The sequence below is a fragment of the Hyaena hyaena genome, unplaced genomic scaffold, assembly GCF_003009895.1.
Source record: "Hyaena hyaena isolate Hyena2069 unplaced genomic scaffold, ASM300989v1 scaffold_410, whole genome shotgun sequence".
Taxonomy (NCBI): Eukaryota; Metazoa; Chordata; class Mammalia; order Carnivora; family Hyaenidae; genus Hyaena; species Hyaena hyaena.
Genome location: NW_024081042.1, coordinates 553,676 through 573,035, shown reverse-complemented (window position 1 = coordinate 573,035; position 19,360 = coordinate 553,676). Strand labels below are relative to the sequence as shown.

Here is a 19,360-nt window from a genome sequence, read left to right as displayed (position 1 = left end):
GGAATGCTTACATCTCCCATTTCTTTATTTTCAATTTAACTTATTTGGAGACTTGGTAACAGTCTGAATGAATTCAAGTCACAGTTTTAGAAAACATCTAGTTCAGCTTCAAACCAAGCAGGAACCATATTTATGATTTATTTAAAGCAGACTATGTATTAATTACATGCTCTTATTTCCTGTATTCTTGATGCTTTGGCATCTGGGGCCTTACTGACAGGGGAGGTACTGCCCCATTCCCAGTTAGCGGATTCCTAGAGACACCAGGATCCTGCCTTTCACTTACAAACCAACCAATCCAGAGCCCCACTTCCTGTCTGGTTCATACACTGCCCTGTCAATACTACTCTGTCCTAATCACAGTAGGGCCAGGTAGCAGACAACTTGAAATAGCCTCTGTACCCCAGAGCCTGAAGAAACTATTTAAACTAGCCAATTCTAAGTGTGCTTACCCTGCTTTGACCATGGAAAAAACAATAAAGGCTCAGGCCTTGCTTTCCCTTTGTTCCTTCTGCCTCACAACCTACCCTGATGCTTACCTGTGTGTGCCTGTGTGGCATGGCATGTCCTTTCCTCTTGGGAACTGTTAACAAATTAGTTTTTTCAAGGGCAGTCGTCCCCGGATGTGTTGGTCCACCGTATCTCAGTAAAAATAACCTACATTTTAAAACACGGTTAGAACAATTCCAGGGACCAGACGTCCATTTCTTTGCAAGGCAGCAATTTCAGTGGTGAACTAATAGAGTTCTTTCCCATCTTAAACTGAAATCTGCTTCCCGGTACCTTCCAAATAATTCGGTCTCCAGGGTAATAGAGAATAAATCTACCCATTTTTTTCAAGTGATGAATGATGAGGTATCAGAAACACACCTATGATTGCCATTCCTGAAATACATTTGTGAGAATCACACAAATGAATCTACAGAATTTTTCGGCTTTATTTCTAGTCTCCTTCTTATAATGATTAGCATTTCACAAGTCACTGTGGCTTCAATAGCCCAGTGAATTGAATATTTTCTTCTAATAGTCCCATAATCATTCATTCATTCATTCATGGATTAACAGCTTGGTAGCCTTCACTGGTTTATTACTGTCGTTTTAAAAATGTAGTGTCTACTAGAACTGGTCTATTCCACATGTGGCTTCATTACCACTGTTACTTTCCTGGGTCTGGGGATCAGGCTTATGCTGGTGCCTATCATGGCATCAACTAACAATTTACCAGATAAATTTATCAATAAAAGAGTTTCCTGTAATCCTATTTCCAAGATATAATATTTTGGTGTATACTATTTCATACTTTTTCCTAAACCCCAGTTTTTTATTGGCTCATATTATACATAGAAATAATTAACGACTTTTCCCCCCACTTACCAATATATCTTCGGTATTCCAGAGCACCAAACTTATGAATTGCAATTAGTAGAGCTCCATGAAGGCAGGGACTATCTTGTTTAAGTTTTTATGAAACACACATAGATGATAACAATTGTTGGAAGACTATGTTGTCATGATTGCTATGTAACTACAGATGACACGTTTCAGCCAATACTAGGACTTTTCCTTTAAATTTCTAGAGAACTCTTGGATTGATTGTGTGTGATTTCATTTATCTTGCTAATTATATTTAACATTATTTTGTGTTTCTACCGTTTCAATAATTTTGCCCGTTATTTTAAAAGAGCAAATTGAAAGGGAATCCCAAATATTGTTCAGTAGATGGAAGAACAATAGTTCATTGATTTCTACTATTGTGTTCCCACTCATTCACATGAACAGCCCAATTAGCTCCCAACGGTATTTCCCTGCCAGGTTGCATAATTAGTGCAAATTAATAGAAGTGGTAGTTGATTATATTCCATTTATGAGTTCTATGTTTGGTTATATCTGTGTACAGCAAAATTCTAGAGTTTTGATTGCAGATTTCTTCTCACAGTCATATCTAGTGTTTTTACATTATCTAAAAGAAGTTATCGATTTAATGTATTTTATCAAAACTTGTCCAAGATCTCACTTACATTTCCAGCTATGCTTTTGCTGGCCTGTATCTAGACTTATGTTAGAAAATAAAGTTAAAGGTCTGACCAACAACATTATGCATATGTCTGTTTTTGTTAATGATTTAGAAAAGCCCTAGTCAAATTATATTTTCTACCATTCTGAAATTAATTTATAACAGTCTGTAATCGAAGTTGAAAATATGTTCAAATTATCTTAACAAATGAGCCAAAGGCAATTAAAAGCCAAACTTGCTTTTTCTAGATTATAGTATGTAAACTGATCAAAAGATTTTGTTTCATACAGCTAACATTACAAATCCTTTGTAATACTGAAATTACTGAGGTAACATGGAAAATAAATCATGGATTTTCAATCTATGGAAAACTACACTAGTACAAATGGATTTCTGCAGTATACAGAAAGACACTGGGCATTGTCTCTTTAGCCAGGAACAAATGCAGGTATTTGTGTTTTATGTTCCATCTATGTCTATATTTAGCTATCATTAAATATGTAAGCTATGGGTTTATAGTGCACTAATATTCTTCATGATGCCTTCATGAAAGGCTTTAGTTTTGAATTTCTCTTAGCTCAATGTAATTTTTTAAGACTATTTTTTAGGTTAGTTTAGATTTACAGGAAAATTGAGAAGGTAGTACAGTTTCCATATATCCCGTCTCTCCTGTTATATACATCTTACAGGATACATTTGTTACAATTAATAAGTGAATATTGATACTTTATTATTAAAGTCCATGGGTTACTCATATTTCCTTAGAGCTTTTATCTAACCTCTTTTTCCTGTTCTTGGATCCCACACTACATTTACTTGTTACATTCCCTTGGGCTTGGCTCCTCTAGGGTCTGACAGTTTCTCTGACTTTGTCTTTGATGACCTTGGCAGTATGGAGGAGTACCGCTCCAGTATTCTGTAGGCTGCCTCTCTAGTGGAATTTGATGTTTTTCTCAAGCGTAGACTGAGGTTATAGGTTTAGGGAGGTACTTTTCCTAAGAGATTTAGATACCTGCAGATTAAAAACACACATCTAGACTTCATCAAACTGCTGCCAAAGATGTAACTCATGTATCATTTTTAGTACTGTGCCTAGTTTGTATGACTAGAGGCAGAAAAGATAGTCTTGAGAAAAGAATATTATGATTAAAAAAAGGTTGGTTTTTAAAAAAAAATAAGAGGTAGATAACATTAATAAAGACAGCAAACAATAGTCATTTTAATTCACTTTCCAAAGTAAGCATGTTTTTTACAAATTAAGATAATTAAGATAGAACATCAGACAAAAATGCATAAATAATATAGTTAGTTCAGTTCTGTATCTTCAAAGGTAAATTTGGGTTATATATAAATAAGTTTGCTTAAGTATATTTGTTTTCAAAGCGTACTGTCACATTTTTATCTAACAAATAAACAATAAACACTGTGTAGGATTCTCTTGCCTATGGGTCAAAAATAGCCTTAAATCTTTAGAAACTTTAAAGCAGGCAATCATTCTCTCCTGAGCAGTGGCTCTCAAACTTTAGCATGTATTAGAATCGCCTGAAAGGCTTGTTCAAACACAGATTCCTGGGTGCTATGCCTGGCAGTTTCTGATTCAGTAGGTCTGGGGCAGGGCCTGAGGATGTGCATTTCTAACAAGTTCCCAGGTAGTGATGATGTCTGAGAACACTATGAAAACCACTTCTTAAGAGTCAACGAGGAAGGTACATTTATTAAGTGCCTATGATGATTCAGGTGTTTTACATATATTATCTTATTTAGTATGAGTATCCCTTTTATAAATGGGGAACCTGAACTCAGGGAAGCTAAGGAACTCAGCTGAGGAGATAATTACAGTTCAGATCTCTGATTCTAAGTTTTTCTAGTACAACATACTGCTCCTTGTTGACCAAGGAAGGAAATGTACACATCCTTGACAGGCTCTTTAGAAAAGGAAACTGTACCAAAGTGTGTACAGTGATTAATTCAGGCTAGTAGGGCATTAAAGGAATCTTAACTGAAGATTTGGCAAAGGCTCAGGGTCACAGAGAGGATTCGCTTATCTCTGAACTTCTGAAATAATCAAGGATTAAGTGAATTTAATGTATACTCAACAAAACAGGAAGAACATGTATTTAATATAGTACTAAATATTCCTTAATTACTATTATTTTATTATTCCTTACAGAAAAACACATTTAAATAAAAATCCTTAAAAGAATAATCTTATTTACATTTAAGTTTAAAGCATCATACTATTCTAAATGTCTGCCAGTGTTTACTACATCACCAATCAACCACTACTTACTCTGGTACTGAAGTAACACAGCATGATGGTCTTCAGCAAAAAGCTCTGACAGTTACTAAAACATTTATCTCCTTTCACAAAACAAATCAAAAGCAATGACATACAAACAAAATAAGCAATTTAAAGTTTAAGAAAAGTGGTACATTTTACAGTAAATAAATCACCAAAAAAGAAGTTCCCAATAATACATTTTCTGTCACTTTGTTATGCTCTATATAGAGTGCAGACTTAAAATAGTTAATGAGGTCTAAACTTCAGAATGCGAAAAATCCACCCAAATCTACATCTCTATTATAAAAACAAATACCTTATGTAAGAAAGATTCCCTTTTAAATATCTATATACATATTTCCACTTAATACTGTTAATCAAACCCACAGATATATTTATTTAAATAAGAATTAAATAAACTGTCCAAAACGCACATTCATCTCACAAAACAGAAATATTTTAAATCACAACTTCTAGATGGTATCTGGAATACACTGGTTCCTTAAGCAACATTAACAAGCATATTTTTAAGAATATATTTTCATTTATAGGTCAGGTAAAGCTTTATTAAATGGTAAACACTTTTAAAAGTGCAGAAACACAAGTTTCAAAAATGAACACATTCAGAAGATCTGCTGTTCAAATAATATTTTTTCAAAACCAGGCGGAGGAGTATGATAAAATTCACTGAACTGGCAATCCAAAATTGCACTGTCATCAACTAGAGACAGAAAAAGAAAGAAAGAAATTAGAAGCTAACACCTTAATTAGAAATAATACACAATTATAAAACAAGCTGTCTTATAATATCACAGTATTAACAGGCAAAAAGAATAAATACATCTGCTGTCCATGTTACAAAACATAATCCTATTGGATGAAAATAACTACAATGAAAATCCAAATTTATCAAAAACACTTAAAGTATATATATCAAAATATTACTAATAATTAGATAGCGTGAATTAGAGTACCTTTAATTTTTTCCTTATTTGCCTACCTGTATTTTCTGAATTTTATATGTTAAGACATATTACTTTTTAAAAATTGTTTTATTTTGAAATAATTATAGATTCAAAAACGTTGCAAAAATAATGGAGCTCTATGTACCCTTCAACCAGCTTCCTGTAATGGTAATAGGCTACATAACTACAGTATGATATCAAAACCAGAAAACTGACATCAATACAGTACTGTTAACTAGACTGAAGTCCTTACTCAACTTTTACTTTTTTTTTTTTAATGTTTACTTACTTATTTTGAGAGAGAAATACAGTGTAAGTCGGAGAGAGGCAGAGAGAGAAGGAGAGAATTCCAAGTAGGCTCTGTGCTGTCAGTGCAGAGCCTAACATGAGACTTCATCTCACAAACCATGAGATCATAACCTGAGCTGAAATCAGGAGTTGGACGCTTAACTGACTGAACCACCCAGGAGCCCTTCTACATGTTTTTATCAGCATTTACCAAAGAGAAATTAATGTACATGTCCACACAAAGACTTGTATATGGATGTTGACTATAGTAGCTTTATTTGTAATGGCTCCAAACTGGAAACAACCTAACTATCCATTATAGGAGAAGAGAAAAACAAACAGTGATATAAGCACACAATAAACTAAATATACTACTTGGCAATAAAAATAATGAATTATTGATACACACTACCACATGTATCAATCTCAAAATAATTATGCTGAGTGAGATAAGCCAGAGGAAAAAATAATACAAACTTATGATTCAGATAATCTGTGGTGACAGAAAGCAGATAAGGGCGTTGCTTTGGTTGGGGCTGGGTGGGGAGAGATGAGCAGAAAGGATTATAAAGGAACAGAGGTAACTTTTAGGGGTGATGAATATGTTCATGACGTTGACTGTGGTAATGATATGTGTTCACTTCATAGCTACTTGTTAAACTACATAAATATGAATAATGCACATTACTAAATAAATTGCATTTCATAATAAATGCAGGAAAAAGTTAAGTAGTGGATTTGACATTCATGAAGCCACTAGAGATTTTAACAAGGTTGGTTTCGGTGAAGTGGAGGTAAAGGCGGTTAGGGCTGAAGAAAAACTGAATGGCACAGTAAGTGGTGTAGGCTATTAGACATGAAGCCATATGAAGAAGGATAAATACAGGGCTAATGAGGGATATGAATTTAGGAAGGGTTTTTTGGGATAAGGATGACTCAGAATTTTTACAGGTATTGAAGAGAGAGGTTCCTGAAAGGAGATATAAGTGAATAACTGACAAAGTGAAGTCCCAGAATTGGGGAGTTTGAAATCTAGACTATACACTGTTGTTGTTTTTTTTTTGGTTTTGTTTTCTTTTTAACATGAAGGATACCACTTCATCTAAGATGGGACAGAAAGAAGGCAAGATTGGATCTGATCCAGAAGAGCTTCGGGAGGGCAAGGGTGGGAAGGAAGAGCTCACCATTAATAGATTGATTCTTTATAAAGTAGAAGGTAAGGTCATCTGTGGAGAATGATGAGGGAATTCAAGAAGCATGCTGAATGTGCAGAATGTAAAAGACCTGTCAAAAAGCATTGAGGGCTTAGACTGGAAGTTATAACTTTATTTATTTTTTATTTTTGAGAGACAGAGAGAACACAAGCAGGAGAGGGGCAAACACAGAATCCAAAGCAGGCTCCAGGCTCCGAGCTGTCAGTGGGGCTCGAACTCATGAACTGCAAGATCATGAACCGAACTAAAGTCAGATACCTAACCAAACGAGCCACCCAGGCACCCCTGGAAGTCATAACTTTGTAATGACACTCTTTTTCAGGGTTACGTGGTTTTTTCTTTCCATAGGCTGAGTGTTAAGAGCTGACAAAATGGATGGATGTATCTAGGATCAGAGATGGGATGGAGGAACAAAGGGTAAAGGAATTTAAGTTTTATTTTCATTTATTTTTAAGTAATCTCTACACCCAACATGGGGTTCAAACTCACGACCCTGAGATCAAGAGTTGGATGCTCTATGAACTGAGCCAGCCAGGTGCCCCTTAAGTTTTATATTTATCTATGATAGTACCAGACTATTAAAATATTTGGCTTAATTTGACTGATTTACTACTGTCAATTTATGAAATATATATCATTTACTATCTCTAACTTTACTACATTAAAAATTATGCTGAATCAAAGAAATGATTTAGAATAAAAATTTTATTTGCTAAAATCATTGGTGTAACTCATTCTGCTGATATTTATTTCATTTTTCAGACTCAAGTTTTAGAATATTAAGCTACATTTCCATTTATTTAAGTAAATAAAGGAATTGCTTTTAGGCTTACATAATATGGCAAAGAAACTAACTGAAATCAAATTTAAAAATACACTTTTACATGCAAAGACAAGGAAGGTAAAATCACTGGAAAGTGATTTTTAGGAGAAAAGAAAACTAATGAAAACCTTAACTACAAAGTAAAGCATGTGGGGTGCCTGGGTGGTTCAGTCGGTTGAGCTACCAACTTCAGCTCAGGTCATGGTCTCATAGTTGGTCCATGGGTTCAAGCCCTGTGTCAGGCTCTGTGCTGACAGCTCAGACCCTAGAGCCTGCTTTGGATTCTGTGTCTCCCTCTTCCTCTGCCCCTCTTGCATTCGTGTTCTCTCTCTCTCTCTCAAAAATAAATAAACATTAAAAAAATTATCCTTTGGTTGTTATTATCCTTTTATTAAATATTTATATTTGTTATTTGAATACTTTTATGACAGCCCAGTCTGTCATCACTGAGACTACCTTTCTAGCAAGTTACTATAAAAATTAATAATAAGCTTTTATTATGGCTCAAATCTAAAAATTTAAAGTAATTAAATGAGAAAATACTTTTAGGTCTACTAAAACCATATGCAGAAAAAACATACCATATTGATTTAAAGTTGGGAACATAAAAAATAAAGCATAATAGTGTTAAAGGCACTGTACCTATGTTTGTTATTTTTTTTATAAAGAGAGACACCTTACTTTTAGAGATACGTATGAAATATTTATGAATAAAATGATATAATATCTGACATTTACTTCACAATAATCCAAGGAGGGAAGGTGAAAAACAGGAGGAGTATCAGCATTAGGGGGTAGATGAAACCTTACTGGCTCCAAGTTGATAATTATTTGAAGCGGGGTGATAGGTACATGAGGGTTCATTATACTATTCTCTTTACTTCTATACATGTTTGAGATTTTCTGTAATAAAAATTAAAGTAATTAAATGGTACAGAGTCATCTCCTAAGTAACCCAATTCTTAGAAGGCTACATTTGTACAAAAATTATAGTATATACATAGCAATATGAGACTATTCAAAGTCACAATTTTGTCTCAAAAGAGTTTTAACATTTAGGTAATTTTACAAAGGTCAACCTACATAAAATTCCCATCTATAATTCCAAAATATTCTTTACAATTACATTTTATGGTAACCTAAATCTTCCTAATAACTGGCAGAAAGAGCTTTGTAAATTCAGTAAAGCTTTTTGGAACTTTCTAGAATTTATGAATACAAGATTTAAAAAGGGAATATAGTTATTGTATATTTAATTATAATCAATGCTTTTGGCAGTTTTTAAATACATACGGAATAAAACTTCCTTAGTCCTGCAAAGTGGGATTGTAATATCCTACTCACTACATTTCATAAAAAAGGTCCTTATTAACTTGTCCAGATGTTTTATTTAATTTATTTTACGAGAGAGAGACAGAGCGAGAGAGAGAAAGCACGCACAGGAGAAGGGCAGAGAAAGCAGTAGAAAGAATCACAAGCAGGCTCTGCACTGTCAGCACAGAGCTCAACGTGAGGCTCGAACTCACAAACAGTAAGATCATGATCTGAGCTGAAATCAAAGGTTGGACACTCAACCGAAAGAGCCACACAGAAACGCCAACTTGTCCAGATTTTTGAATGACAGTTATTAAGTTAATGAAAATGTCAAGTAAACGTTAAGATATACAATAATATTTAGAAATATTTTAGCTTACCATAAACAACTGGATATACTGTCCCTCGTATACCTGATGCTGGACAATGCATATTTTTTCCATTCAAATATACATTTAATTCTACATGGTCATATGTGATACCCTAGAAAGGAAAGAAAATATTAAAAAGTGAAAATATAAATGTTCCCATAAAAAGCCTAAATAGTCAAAAAGCACTACTAGGAAGCATGGAAAAAACTAGAGTAAGGTGTCACAGTAGCTTTCATTAAGGGTTTACAATTTGGTAGAGTTCTACTTGAACCGAGCTAAAAAAAAATTAGTGGTGATTATGTGGGGGCAAAGTCAAGTAAAATTCCTAGAATTCACATTACAAGGAAAACAAATGAGAACAGTCTGAGTCCTAGTTATTATATTCAGATAATCTGAATTTTATATTCTGAATATTAAGATGATATAAATACTGCCTACCATGTACAGAGAGACCTTTAAAACTCCGAGAAACACTGCTCTCTCTCTATAGAATCTGATCTTAAAGGGGAAAAACAATGAGGTTTTTAGCATTAGGATTTACTACCTGTCACTGTTGTAAATAAGCGTCTTCACGTAACTTATTTCTAAAAACAAATACATTTCCGTATCTGTTTACCTTGTTTCATATATGCCAATGTATTACCAAGTTGTAAAGCTAGTGTTTACAATGGAATATAATTGGTAGTTAGTATCAAGTTGAAAAACAGAAAAACAACTCAAAAGAGTAGGGAAAAAAAGTAGAATGAAAATAGATCACTCTGTACATCTATACATTACTGATGGTGCAAAAGTCACAACGAATACTAACAATTAATATTAATTAATACATTAAAATGCTGGAAAACACGTAGAAAGCCTGTATAATGTACCAAGCACTATTCTGAGTACTTCATATTTAATTATTTGATCCTCACAACAAAAGGGGTATTATTATTATCATCATCATCATCATCCTCATTTTACAAATGAAGTAGCTAAAGCACAAAAAGGATAAATAATTTACATTAAGTTTACAGAGCTAGGAGGTGGCAGAGCTGAGATTTAAACCCATGCAGTATGGCTTCAGAACACTCTCCTTGCCATGCCATACTACCTCTCTTTAAAACTTTGTAATAGTTACTACCTGATGACAGAAAGAGAGCTTTTCTTTGAAGAATTAAGTAGACAATTCTTCAGTAGAGAAATCATCATTAGATCATCAAGCAACCACTAAGTAATTCTGACTGTGAATATATATCAACTTAAAAACTTTTTAGAGGTAGAAAAAGATCTGACTGATGGTCTAGTCTTAACTTCCCTCATTTTCCAGTTAAAATAACAAAGGTTGAGATGACTCAGTGTTTTAAGTGCTATAAAAGATTCTCCTCAAGTCTTAGCAAAGCCAGGGTTAAATAATAATTTGCTAATCATTAGAAAATATTGAGAGAGACAGATTTTTTTTGTTTCATTTCAGTTTATGTATTTAAATATAATAATTAAGCTAAATGATAGCTGGGATTAGTTTTGGTAACGAAGAAGCCTTTTTTCATTCAAAAAACAAAAACAAAATTACATAAAAACAATGTGTCCTCTATTTTCGAGAACTAGCTTACAGGGACGCCTGGCAGTTCAGGCAGGGGTCTGTAATCCAGGCCCCTTCACCACCTGGTGGCAGCATCTACTGCCAGCAAGCAAGTTTGAAACCCAAACCTGCATCCTTTTTTTTTTTTTTCCTTAGAAAGTTTATTGTCAAGCTGGTTTACATATAACACCCAGTGCTCATCCCAGCAAGTGCCCTCCTCCATGCTCATCACCCCACTTCCCGTCTCTCCCACCCCCATCAGCCCTCAGTTTGTTCTCAGCATTCAAGAGTCTCTCATGGTTTGCCTCCCTCCCTCTCTCCAACTATTTTTCCCCTTCTTCTCCCTCATGGTCCTCCGTTAGCTTCCTCCTAATCCACTTATATGTGCAAATGTATGGTATCTGTCCTTCTCTGCCTGACTTATTTTGCTCAGCATAATGCCCTCTAGTTCCATCCATGTTGCATCCTAATGGCAAGATCTCATTACCAAAGAGAAGTGAGAAAGGACAGGAGAACCCCCAACTCTTATTAGCAGGGTTTAGTTCCAAGTATTTCTAACTTAGTCTGTCCTGTTATATGATCTAGAAACTAGGTTTGATTCCACCATAACAATAGCAAAAAATCCGACATGTTCTATGCATTTATCAGTAACTGTTTGCATGTTCAGTGAAGACTCTGATATTAAGCTACCTGTATAACAATCCTGGGATCCTTCTATATAAGAGAGTACTTAACTTCCCCTTATCTGTAAACTGGTGATAATAATACTATCTATTTTATAGAGTCATTATAAGGATTAAACAATTTAATTCCTGCCAGGCATTTAAAAGAGTGCCCGGCCTGTAATAAATTTTAGAGAAAAAGTGTTTGCTATTATTAATATTGTTATTATTATTACATAGAATGGCTATAAAATTTCTCTGAAATTAAACTGAAAAATACAATTTAAGAATATGATTTGCACTTTTTAAAAGTATATATAGAAGGAAAAAAAATAAGCTTAAGCCAGGTAGGTTTTCTAGTGCTGAAGGAGGCCCTAGGGGTACTATAAGATTATTGTACGAATATAATCACTTGGTCAGATGTTGAAAGCTTATTTTTCTTGATTTCTCCTCAGAGAATGGTTAAATGACGAAAATTCTACACATACGAGAATGTTTTTCCTGTCTTATACTAAACTGGTAAGAACAGATACTACACTTGATCTTGGCCACAAAACCAAGAAGCAATTATTTTTCCTGTCTCATAATCATTTCTACTTTTCCTATGCCACTGTCAGCAATTTGGTGAAATTTGTTCTCAAATGTTTGAATTAGGAAGATAAAGGTAATATGGAAGGGTGATGTTTTACTTTTCTTGATTCTCCATATATTTCACATGTTTTTTAGTCCTCCTTTAATCAGAATCGGTATAAACACTCAAAAGTCTAATTTAATAGTGCTGATAAACTAAATATGACATCCTTAAATCTGTCAGTTTGTAGTATAAGTCATCTCAATGAATGAGATAGGAAGGCAAGAATAGCACACAGTAGTTCAATACATCAACAAAGAAAAACATTTGTTACTGATTATCCTTGCTTATGCTTGAATTTCATCTAGTGTAAACAGGTTGATAGCATCGACTTGACTTCAAGATTCTCTTTCAAGAAATATCTGAGTCAGAGTGTTTCGTATTACGGACATCTGGCAATGATCTACAAATACAAAACCAACTATTCAAAAAGATGAACAGGGAAAAACAGATTTCAAAAATGGTTTATGCCTTTTGACTCCTAAAACACTTTCAATAATTTACCTATTTAAAAACTAAGTGTTCTTGGGGTGCCTGGGTGGCTCAGTTGGTTAAGTGTCCAACTTCGGCTCAGGTCAGATCTCACGGTGCATGGGTTCGAGCCCTGCGTCAGGCTCTGTGCCGACAGCTCAAAGCCTGGAGCATGCTTCAGATTCTGTGTCTCCCTCTCTCTCTGACCCTCCCCTGCTCACGCTATCTCTCTCTCTGATATAAATAAAACATTAAAAAATAAAAAAACAAAATAAAACTAAATGTTCTTTATTCTTTTTAAACTGCAGAAGAGATGAAAGATCAGACCCCGGTTAAAAATTGGGGTTAAAATTTAATTAATTTCCACATCTGTTTTCATTCTCAGCAAAATACTGTATATTTCATTAATTCAATAACCTGGATTTACCCAGTGTCATATTATTAGAAACTTTCCTTCATTATGTATAGATTCCTTTCAATTTGGTACCAGAGCCATGAACCCCAGGTTGTATGTAGAAAAGCACCTTTACTGTAGGAGATCCTAGGACTCTGTCTCTAATCAATAATAAAAGCCTAAACTCTGGGTATAAGGTTCTTCGACACTAGCATATAAAAAGAAGTAACTGGGAAAGATAGAAAGGGATCTTTGGATTACATTTTCAAGAGGGTGGCTTTGGTAATAACTTAAATATATCTGGTTGGGAATAAAAATAGAGAAGTCTTAACAATATGTAACTCTTTCTATCTCCTGCTTTCCAAAAAAACTTTTCTACAATCAAACCTTAGGATTTTGAGTCCAGTTCTTTGAAGAGTTCTCAAAGTGAAAACGTTTAATAAAATTAAGTTTAATGAGGATGAATACTCCTAATAAAATGCTCTTAATTCTTTAAGAGAAATCCATAACAAATTAAACACAGACATATCTTATTTTATTGCACTTTGCAGATACCAATTTTTTTTTTTTAAACAAATTGAAGGTTTGTGTCAACCATGTCGGGCAAGTCTATCAGTGCTCTTTTTCTAATAGTGTTTGCTCACTTCAAGTCTGTGTCACGTTTTGGTAATTCTTGTAATATTTCAAACCTTTTCGTTATTGTATTTGTTATGGTGATCTTCGTTCATTGATCTTTGATGTTGTTATTGCAATGGTTTTGGGGTGTCACGAAACACGCCCATATAAGACCATAAACTCGACTGATAATGTGTGGGTTTTAACTGCTCCACTGACTGGCTGTTCCCGTCTCTCTCCTTCTCCTCTGGGCTCCTTATTTCCTGAGACACAATACTGAAATTGGGCCAATTAATAACCCTACAGTGGCCTCTAAGTATTCAAGTGAAAGCAAGTCACACGTCTCTCACTTTAAATCAAAACTCAGATACGATTATGCTCATGTAGAGAACCAGGATAGGCCAGAAGCTAGGTCTTTTGCACCAATCTGCCATGTTGTGGATACAAAGGAAAAGTTCCTGAAGAAAATTAAAAGTGCTACTCCAGTGAATACACAAGTGATAAGAAAGTAAAACACCTTATTGCTGATATGGAGAAATTTTGGTCCTGCTTAGAAGATCAAGACAGCCACAATATTCCCACAATATTCCCTTAACTCAAAGTCTAATACAGAGCAAGGCACTAACTCCCTTCAATTCTATGACGGCAGGAAGAGAGGTGGGGAAATGACATAAGAAAAGTGTGAAGCTAGCAGAAGCTGGTTCATGAAGTTTAAGGAAAAAGGCCATTTCTATCACGTAAAAGTGCAAGGTGAGACAGCAAGTGTTGATGCAGAAGCTGCAGCAAGTTGTTCAGAAGATGTAGCTAACGTGAGTGAGGTGACTATACCAAACAACAGATTCAGTGTAGATGAAACAGCCTTCTACTGCAAGAAGATCCCATTTAGGACTTTCATAGCTAGAGAGAAGTTGATACCTGGCTTCAAAGCTTCAAAGGACAGGCTGACTCTCTTGTAAGGGGCTAATGCAGCTGGTGACTTAAGTTGAAGCCACTGCTCTCTGACCATTCCAAAAATCCTAGGGCCCTCAAGAGTTGTGCTAAATCTACTCTGTGTGCTCTACAGCTGGAAAAACAAAGCCTAGATAAGAAGACATCTGTTTACAACATGGTTTCCTCAATATTTTAAGTCCACGGTTGAGACCTACTGCCCAGAACAAAAGACTCCTTTCAGAATATCACTGCTCACTGACAATGTACATGAGATTAATGTGGTTTTCACGTCTGCTAACACAGCATCCATTCTGTAGTCCATGGATGGAGGAGTAATTTCAAGCCCTATTACTTAAGAAATATATTTCGTAAGGCTACAGTTACCACAGATAGTGATTTCTCTGAAAGATTTGGGAAAGTAAACTGAAAACCTTCTGAAAAGGATTCGCCATTCTAAATGCCTTTAAGAACATTCACAATTCATGGGAAGAAGCCAAAAGATCAACATTAACAAGAGTTTGGAAGAAGTTGATTTCAACCAAGAGTTGGATGATTAATCTACTGAGCCACCCAGGTGCCCCCCCTCCCCCGATATTTTCTAATATGAAGGTAAGCAAACTTTTAATATTGTGGGCTAAGATTTCTCTGCTGTGAGAGAAGCAGGAGATGTTGATTAAGGCCAACCTGTCATTAATTCTCCTGAACCGAAATAAGGGTTCACACTAATTTTTTTCGCTAGGGACAGCTCTAGAAAGGAGAGCAGTTAGGTTCTCCAGCAGCAGCTTTATCAAGTGCTCTCTCTGGAACATGTACCACCTCATTAGATCCAATCCCAGTGCTTCAGAATTCAAACTAGAAACTCCCAAACAAAACTATATACACTAAAAGCAGTTCAAGTTTAATAATTTACAGTGGAAAACAACTCCACAAGAAAACTCACCACCACGTCTCCCTCCTGCGGAAGGCTGTTTGCCGGCAGCCTATTTTTCTCCTCGTTGTTGTGGTATAGGGCTCCATCATTCCTCATTACCAGACTGTGTACATCTCGGCCAAGAGGAATCTGATTCAAGTTAACTTTCTGAGTTGCAACGCCAATACCCCATATTCCTAAAAAATAATAGTTTAAATGCCCCCAAAATCTGAAGAATACAAATATGAAAGAAGGGGTTGTTTATAAGAGAGTGTAAGTTGTTTTTAAAAGAAGTGGCATGCTATCACTAAACTTTTATTAATTTTTTTTAAAAGTAGTTTGCAAACTGCCCTATATTCTCTACAGATGGAGTACAGCCGAGGAGAGAAGAGTGGGTCCTGAAGCCGTAAGGCCTAGGTTAAACCTTGGCTTAGCTATACCATCTGGGGCAAGTTACTTAACCTCACTCTCCTTCCTCACCTGTGAACTTGGGATTCTAACAGTACTAACTTTAAAAAGTTATTAAAAGATATAGCAAGGTAATCAAGTAAAGCACTTTTAACAGTTTATTTCCCCCACAATCAGTTAAGTGTATTTTAGATGTTAGCTATTATCATCATCACTACTCTCTAAAAGACTTTTTTAAAAGCTACAGGTTGAATTGAAATGGCCTAGGGTTCCAATCAAGCACTACCTTAGAGAAGTGGGAAATTAGTCTTTAGTTTTTGCATCTATTATATGTGACAAATAATATAGGACCTGGTCAATATCATGGAGAGGAGAAAATTAAGGATGAAGTGTAAAATCATTTTCTTACCCATACCTTAAGTCAGTGGGCTTAAAATCTTTTGGTCTAAGCTGATTTTAAAGCAAGCAGCTCTCCTCTTAACCAGCCAAACAGAATACCTAGAGCTCTGGATTTGGTCTCAAACTGTTTGCTTCTCAGTTTTTTATCAAAATCAGTTAGGAGAAAATCTATAAATGGAAGAAGGTTTCAAGGTCATGTTGCCAACCAATTAATTTTTCTGAATTGAGCAAGACTATCAAAAAGTTGCATGTCTGGATATCACTGCCTCTGCTTCCTAAATAATCTGACTATATACAATTTATTCTCTAGAGTGAAACAATTTTAAAAGCGACAGAAGGTAATAATACTAATTTCATGGGACAACAGTTCTACACAGGGTTATAGATTCTCCTTACCCCTAAAGACCTGTGCATGCTGTGATACATTCTGGCATAACTGCTCAGGCTTTCATTGAGAGATCAATTTACAAACCCCAACAATGTATTTATTCTAGGGATGTCACTGAAGATGTCACCCTTTACAGAAAATCCACGTAAAAATTTGTACTGGATTCAAGGATCTAGAAAATATTTGCTTTTCTTGAGAAAAGGTATGTTTTACTTGAGAAGATTTTAGTAACCTGAGATATTTTACAGAGACAATAAAAAGAATAAAGTGGAGGACAGATTCATATTTATTTCACATACAGAGGAAAATCAGTATTTTGAACAAATTTAGAAAACAAGCTCCAGAAGGATGTTTTACATCATTCAAGCTTGTCAAGAAAAATATCATTTACTTCCCTTTACTCTTCCTATTCTACATCTATACTTATATTATTCATGCTATATTTCACTAGAAATTTTTTTGTAATAAAGCTTTAAAAAATATATTTCCCCCTATTCAGTATGGCTGCAAGTTATCTACTCACTCTTATAGTACTCAAGCAGAACTGTTGTATGACTCAAGAAACTCTGTAAGTTTTTAATGAGAAGGATAGACATTAGCCTTCTTTCAAAATTCTAAATTTGCTGACTGTTTCAGAAGACCATGAACTTGGGCATCTTAACAAGAATTAAGAGGGAAAGAAAAATGGATCGTAAGATTGATTTTATGCTAAGATAAAATAGCAAGAGTCTACACCTTATATGCTTGACCAAAGGAAATGGTGCATTTAGTACCCGTTAATAATGTTAGTGCTGAGGCGCCTGGGTGGCTCAGTCAGTTAAGCATCCGACTTGGGCTCAGGTCATGATCTCACAGTTTGTGGGTTCAAGCCCCGCGTCGGGCTCTGTGCTGACAGCTCAGAGCCTGGAGCCTGTTTCAGATCCTGTATCTCCCCCTCTCTCTGCCCCTCCCCTGCTCTCGCTGTCTCTCTCTGACTCTCAAAAATAAATTAAAAAAAAAAAAAAATGGTAGTGCCTAACATTGATCTGGTGTGTTCTGTCTTTAAAATACTCTCATTGGTATAACTTAGGTGAAGCAGGAAGGGCGGTTCCTGTAATTCCATTTTGTAGATAAGAAAATTGAACCTAAAGTATACTTTAACCAAAATCACCCAAGAGGTGGGGAAAAAAGGCCTTCCAAATAAGTTTCGTGCTTTTTTATTGCCTCATTAATCTTTTCCACATATGGAGAACCCCTCTTAGTATTTACAACAATTAGGACTTTTAACAGTAAAGGACCATTATACCAACCTGTGGACTGGATTTTGAATTCAAAATAGCTTTTGTTTTGATGTAAAGGGGCACTGGCTAAACAACCTCCTGTTCCACATATTCTTCTTCCATTTTTTACAATGACAACATCGGTTCCTAAATAAAAAAAGCAGACACAGTGTGAAGTTTTCTATTTTCCTATCCAACAATCAAGGTTAATTTCTTTCGCTTTTAATTCTAAGTAAAAAAAAATTTGATGCTGTATTTACTTTGAAATTTAGAAACGCTGATAAATTCAAAAATTCAAAACAATTTTTACTTCCCCCTTCCTCCCCCTCCCCCTCCCCCCCCGACAATGTTTTTATTTAATATTCATTTGCGGCTACAAACCCTGTTTGGGCAATGTAGTAGAAACTCTGTAGGAGCACCAGAGGCGCTCCCCTCGCCTGGGGACATATGACGAGTCTCGGGAGGTGGCACCTCAGAGATTCCTGTGAAAATGGGTAGGTGCACACAAGCACCTCCCGATGACAGGGGCAGACAGGGCTGCGTAGCCTTGAACACAGAGCAGGGCCAAGGTGGAGTCCGCCGCGAGACGAAACAGGGCCGAGGGCAGCAACTGAGAGCGAGGAGCGGAGGGCGGCGCCCGGAGGGGCAGGGCCGCGTGTGGGCGTGTGGTCCCCGCGACCCCGCACTGCCCACGACCCGCCGCGCCTGACCCGGCGTGGGCCGTTGGGTCTGAAGAAGGGAGGGCCCTTACCCATGTGTTGCGTGTCCAGCTGCACTGCCGGCATCTCCTTCAGAGGGATGTGTCCCGTCCCGCCGTCTCTGCAGCACCGCAGGCAGCAGAACACCGAAGCGGCCATCACGATAGGACCACCGACTCCGCCGCTTCAAGCCCGCGGTGACACCGCCCCCACGCCTCCGCTCCGCCTCCCGCCACTGCCCGAGCGCCAGAGGTATCTGTGTGGAGCGCGCAGACCGATACAGCGACACCCCACGCCGGGAGGGCGCAGTGCAGGCAGAGTTGAAGCCCGACTGCGCCGAAGATGCGGAGGATCGGCGCGTGGGGAGGGGCGGGGTCAAGAAGGGGGCGGGGCTGGAGGCGGGGCTGTGACAGAGGGCGTGACGTGAGGGCACGCGGAGGACGGCGTGCGCATGCGCACTGGGTTGTCCCCCCCCCTTGGCCGGTCTTTAAGTTTGGGTTCTTAGGTTGGGCAATGCCCTAAGGCGTCGGCTTCTTCCCAAAGAATGCAACCATCCGGTGCTGCGTTTTAAAAACTGTTCCCCCACCTTTGACGTTACCTTTAGGGATGAACTGACAGAATCAAGTAAGCATGGGGAGTGGGAGCCCCGAGGTTTTCCACACACACCGATTCCCAACCGCGTGCCCAGGGCTGAGAGAACTTTACCTCCACCGAGAGCCTCCGCCTCCTACCTTGGCAGATTTCTGAAGACTTTATTCAAATTC

At 36.7% G+C, this 19,360-nt stretch overlaps 1 protein-coding gene and 1 pseudogene across 1 annotated transcript; both read right to left on the bottom strand.

The window, feature by feature from the left end:
* Positions 1-4,831: 4,831 nt before the first annotated feature.
* On the bottom strand, positions 4,832-18,966 carry SPRYD7 (SPRY domain containing 7). The gene is made up of 5 exons (XM_039252178.1): positions 18,650-18,966; positions 17,929-18,045; positions 15,475-15,641; positions 9,280-9,382; positions 4,832-5,016 (listed from the first exon to the last, which is right to left on the bottom strand). Exons 1-5 carry the CDS (start codon positions 18,753-18,755, stop codon positions 4,919-4,921), a joined length of 591 nt encoding a protein of 196 aa, XP_039108109.1. The 5' UTR covers positions 18,756-18,966; the 3' UTR covers positions 4,832-4,918.
* Positions 11,951-12,061, bottom strand: LOC120245231 (annotated as a pseudogene).
* Positions 18,967-19,360: the final 394 nt, after the last annotated feature.

Excerpts from the sequence above, each read along its gene's own strand:
- SPRYD7 (XM_039252178.1), bottom strand. The coding sequence starts at position 18,755 with ATGGCCGCTTCGGTGTTCTGCTGCCTGCGGTGCTGCAGAGACGGCGGG. Across the intron at positions 9,383-15,474 it reads CGCAGGAGGGAGACGTGGTG|GGTATCACATATGACCATGT; the intron begins GTGAGTTTTCTT and ends TTTCCTTTCTAG. Across the intron at positions 5,017-9,279 it reads AGTATATCCAGTTGTTTATG|TTGATGACAGTGCAATTTTG; the intron begins GTAAGCTAAAAT and ends TTCTGTCTCTAG.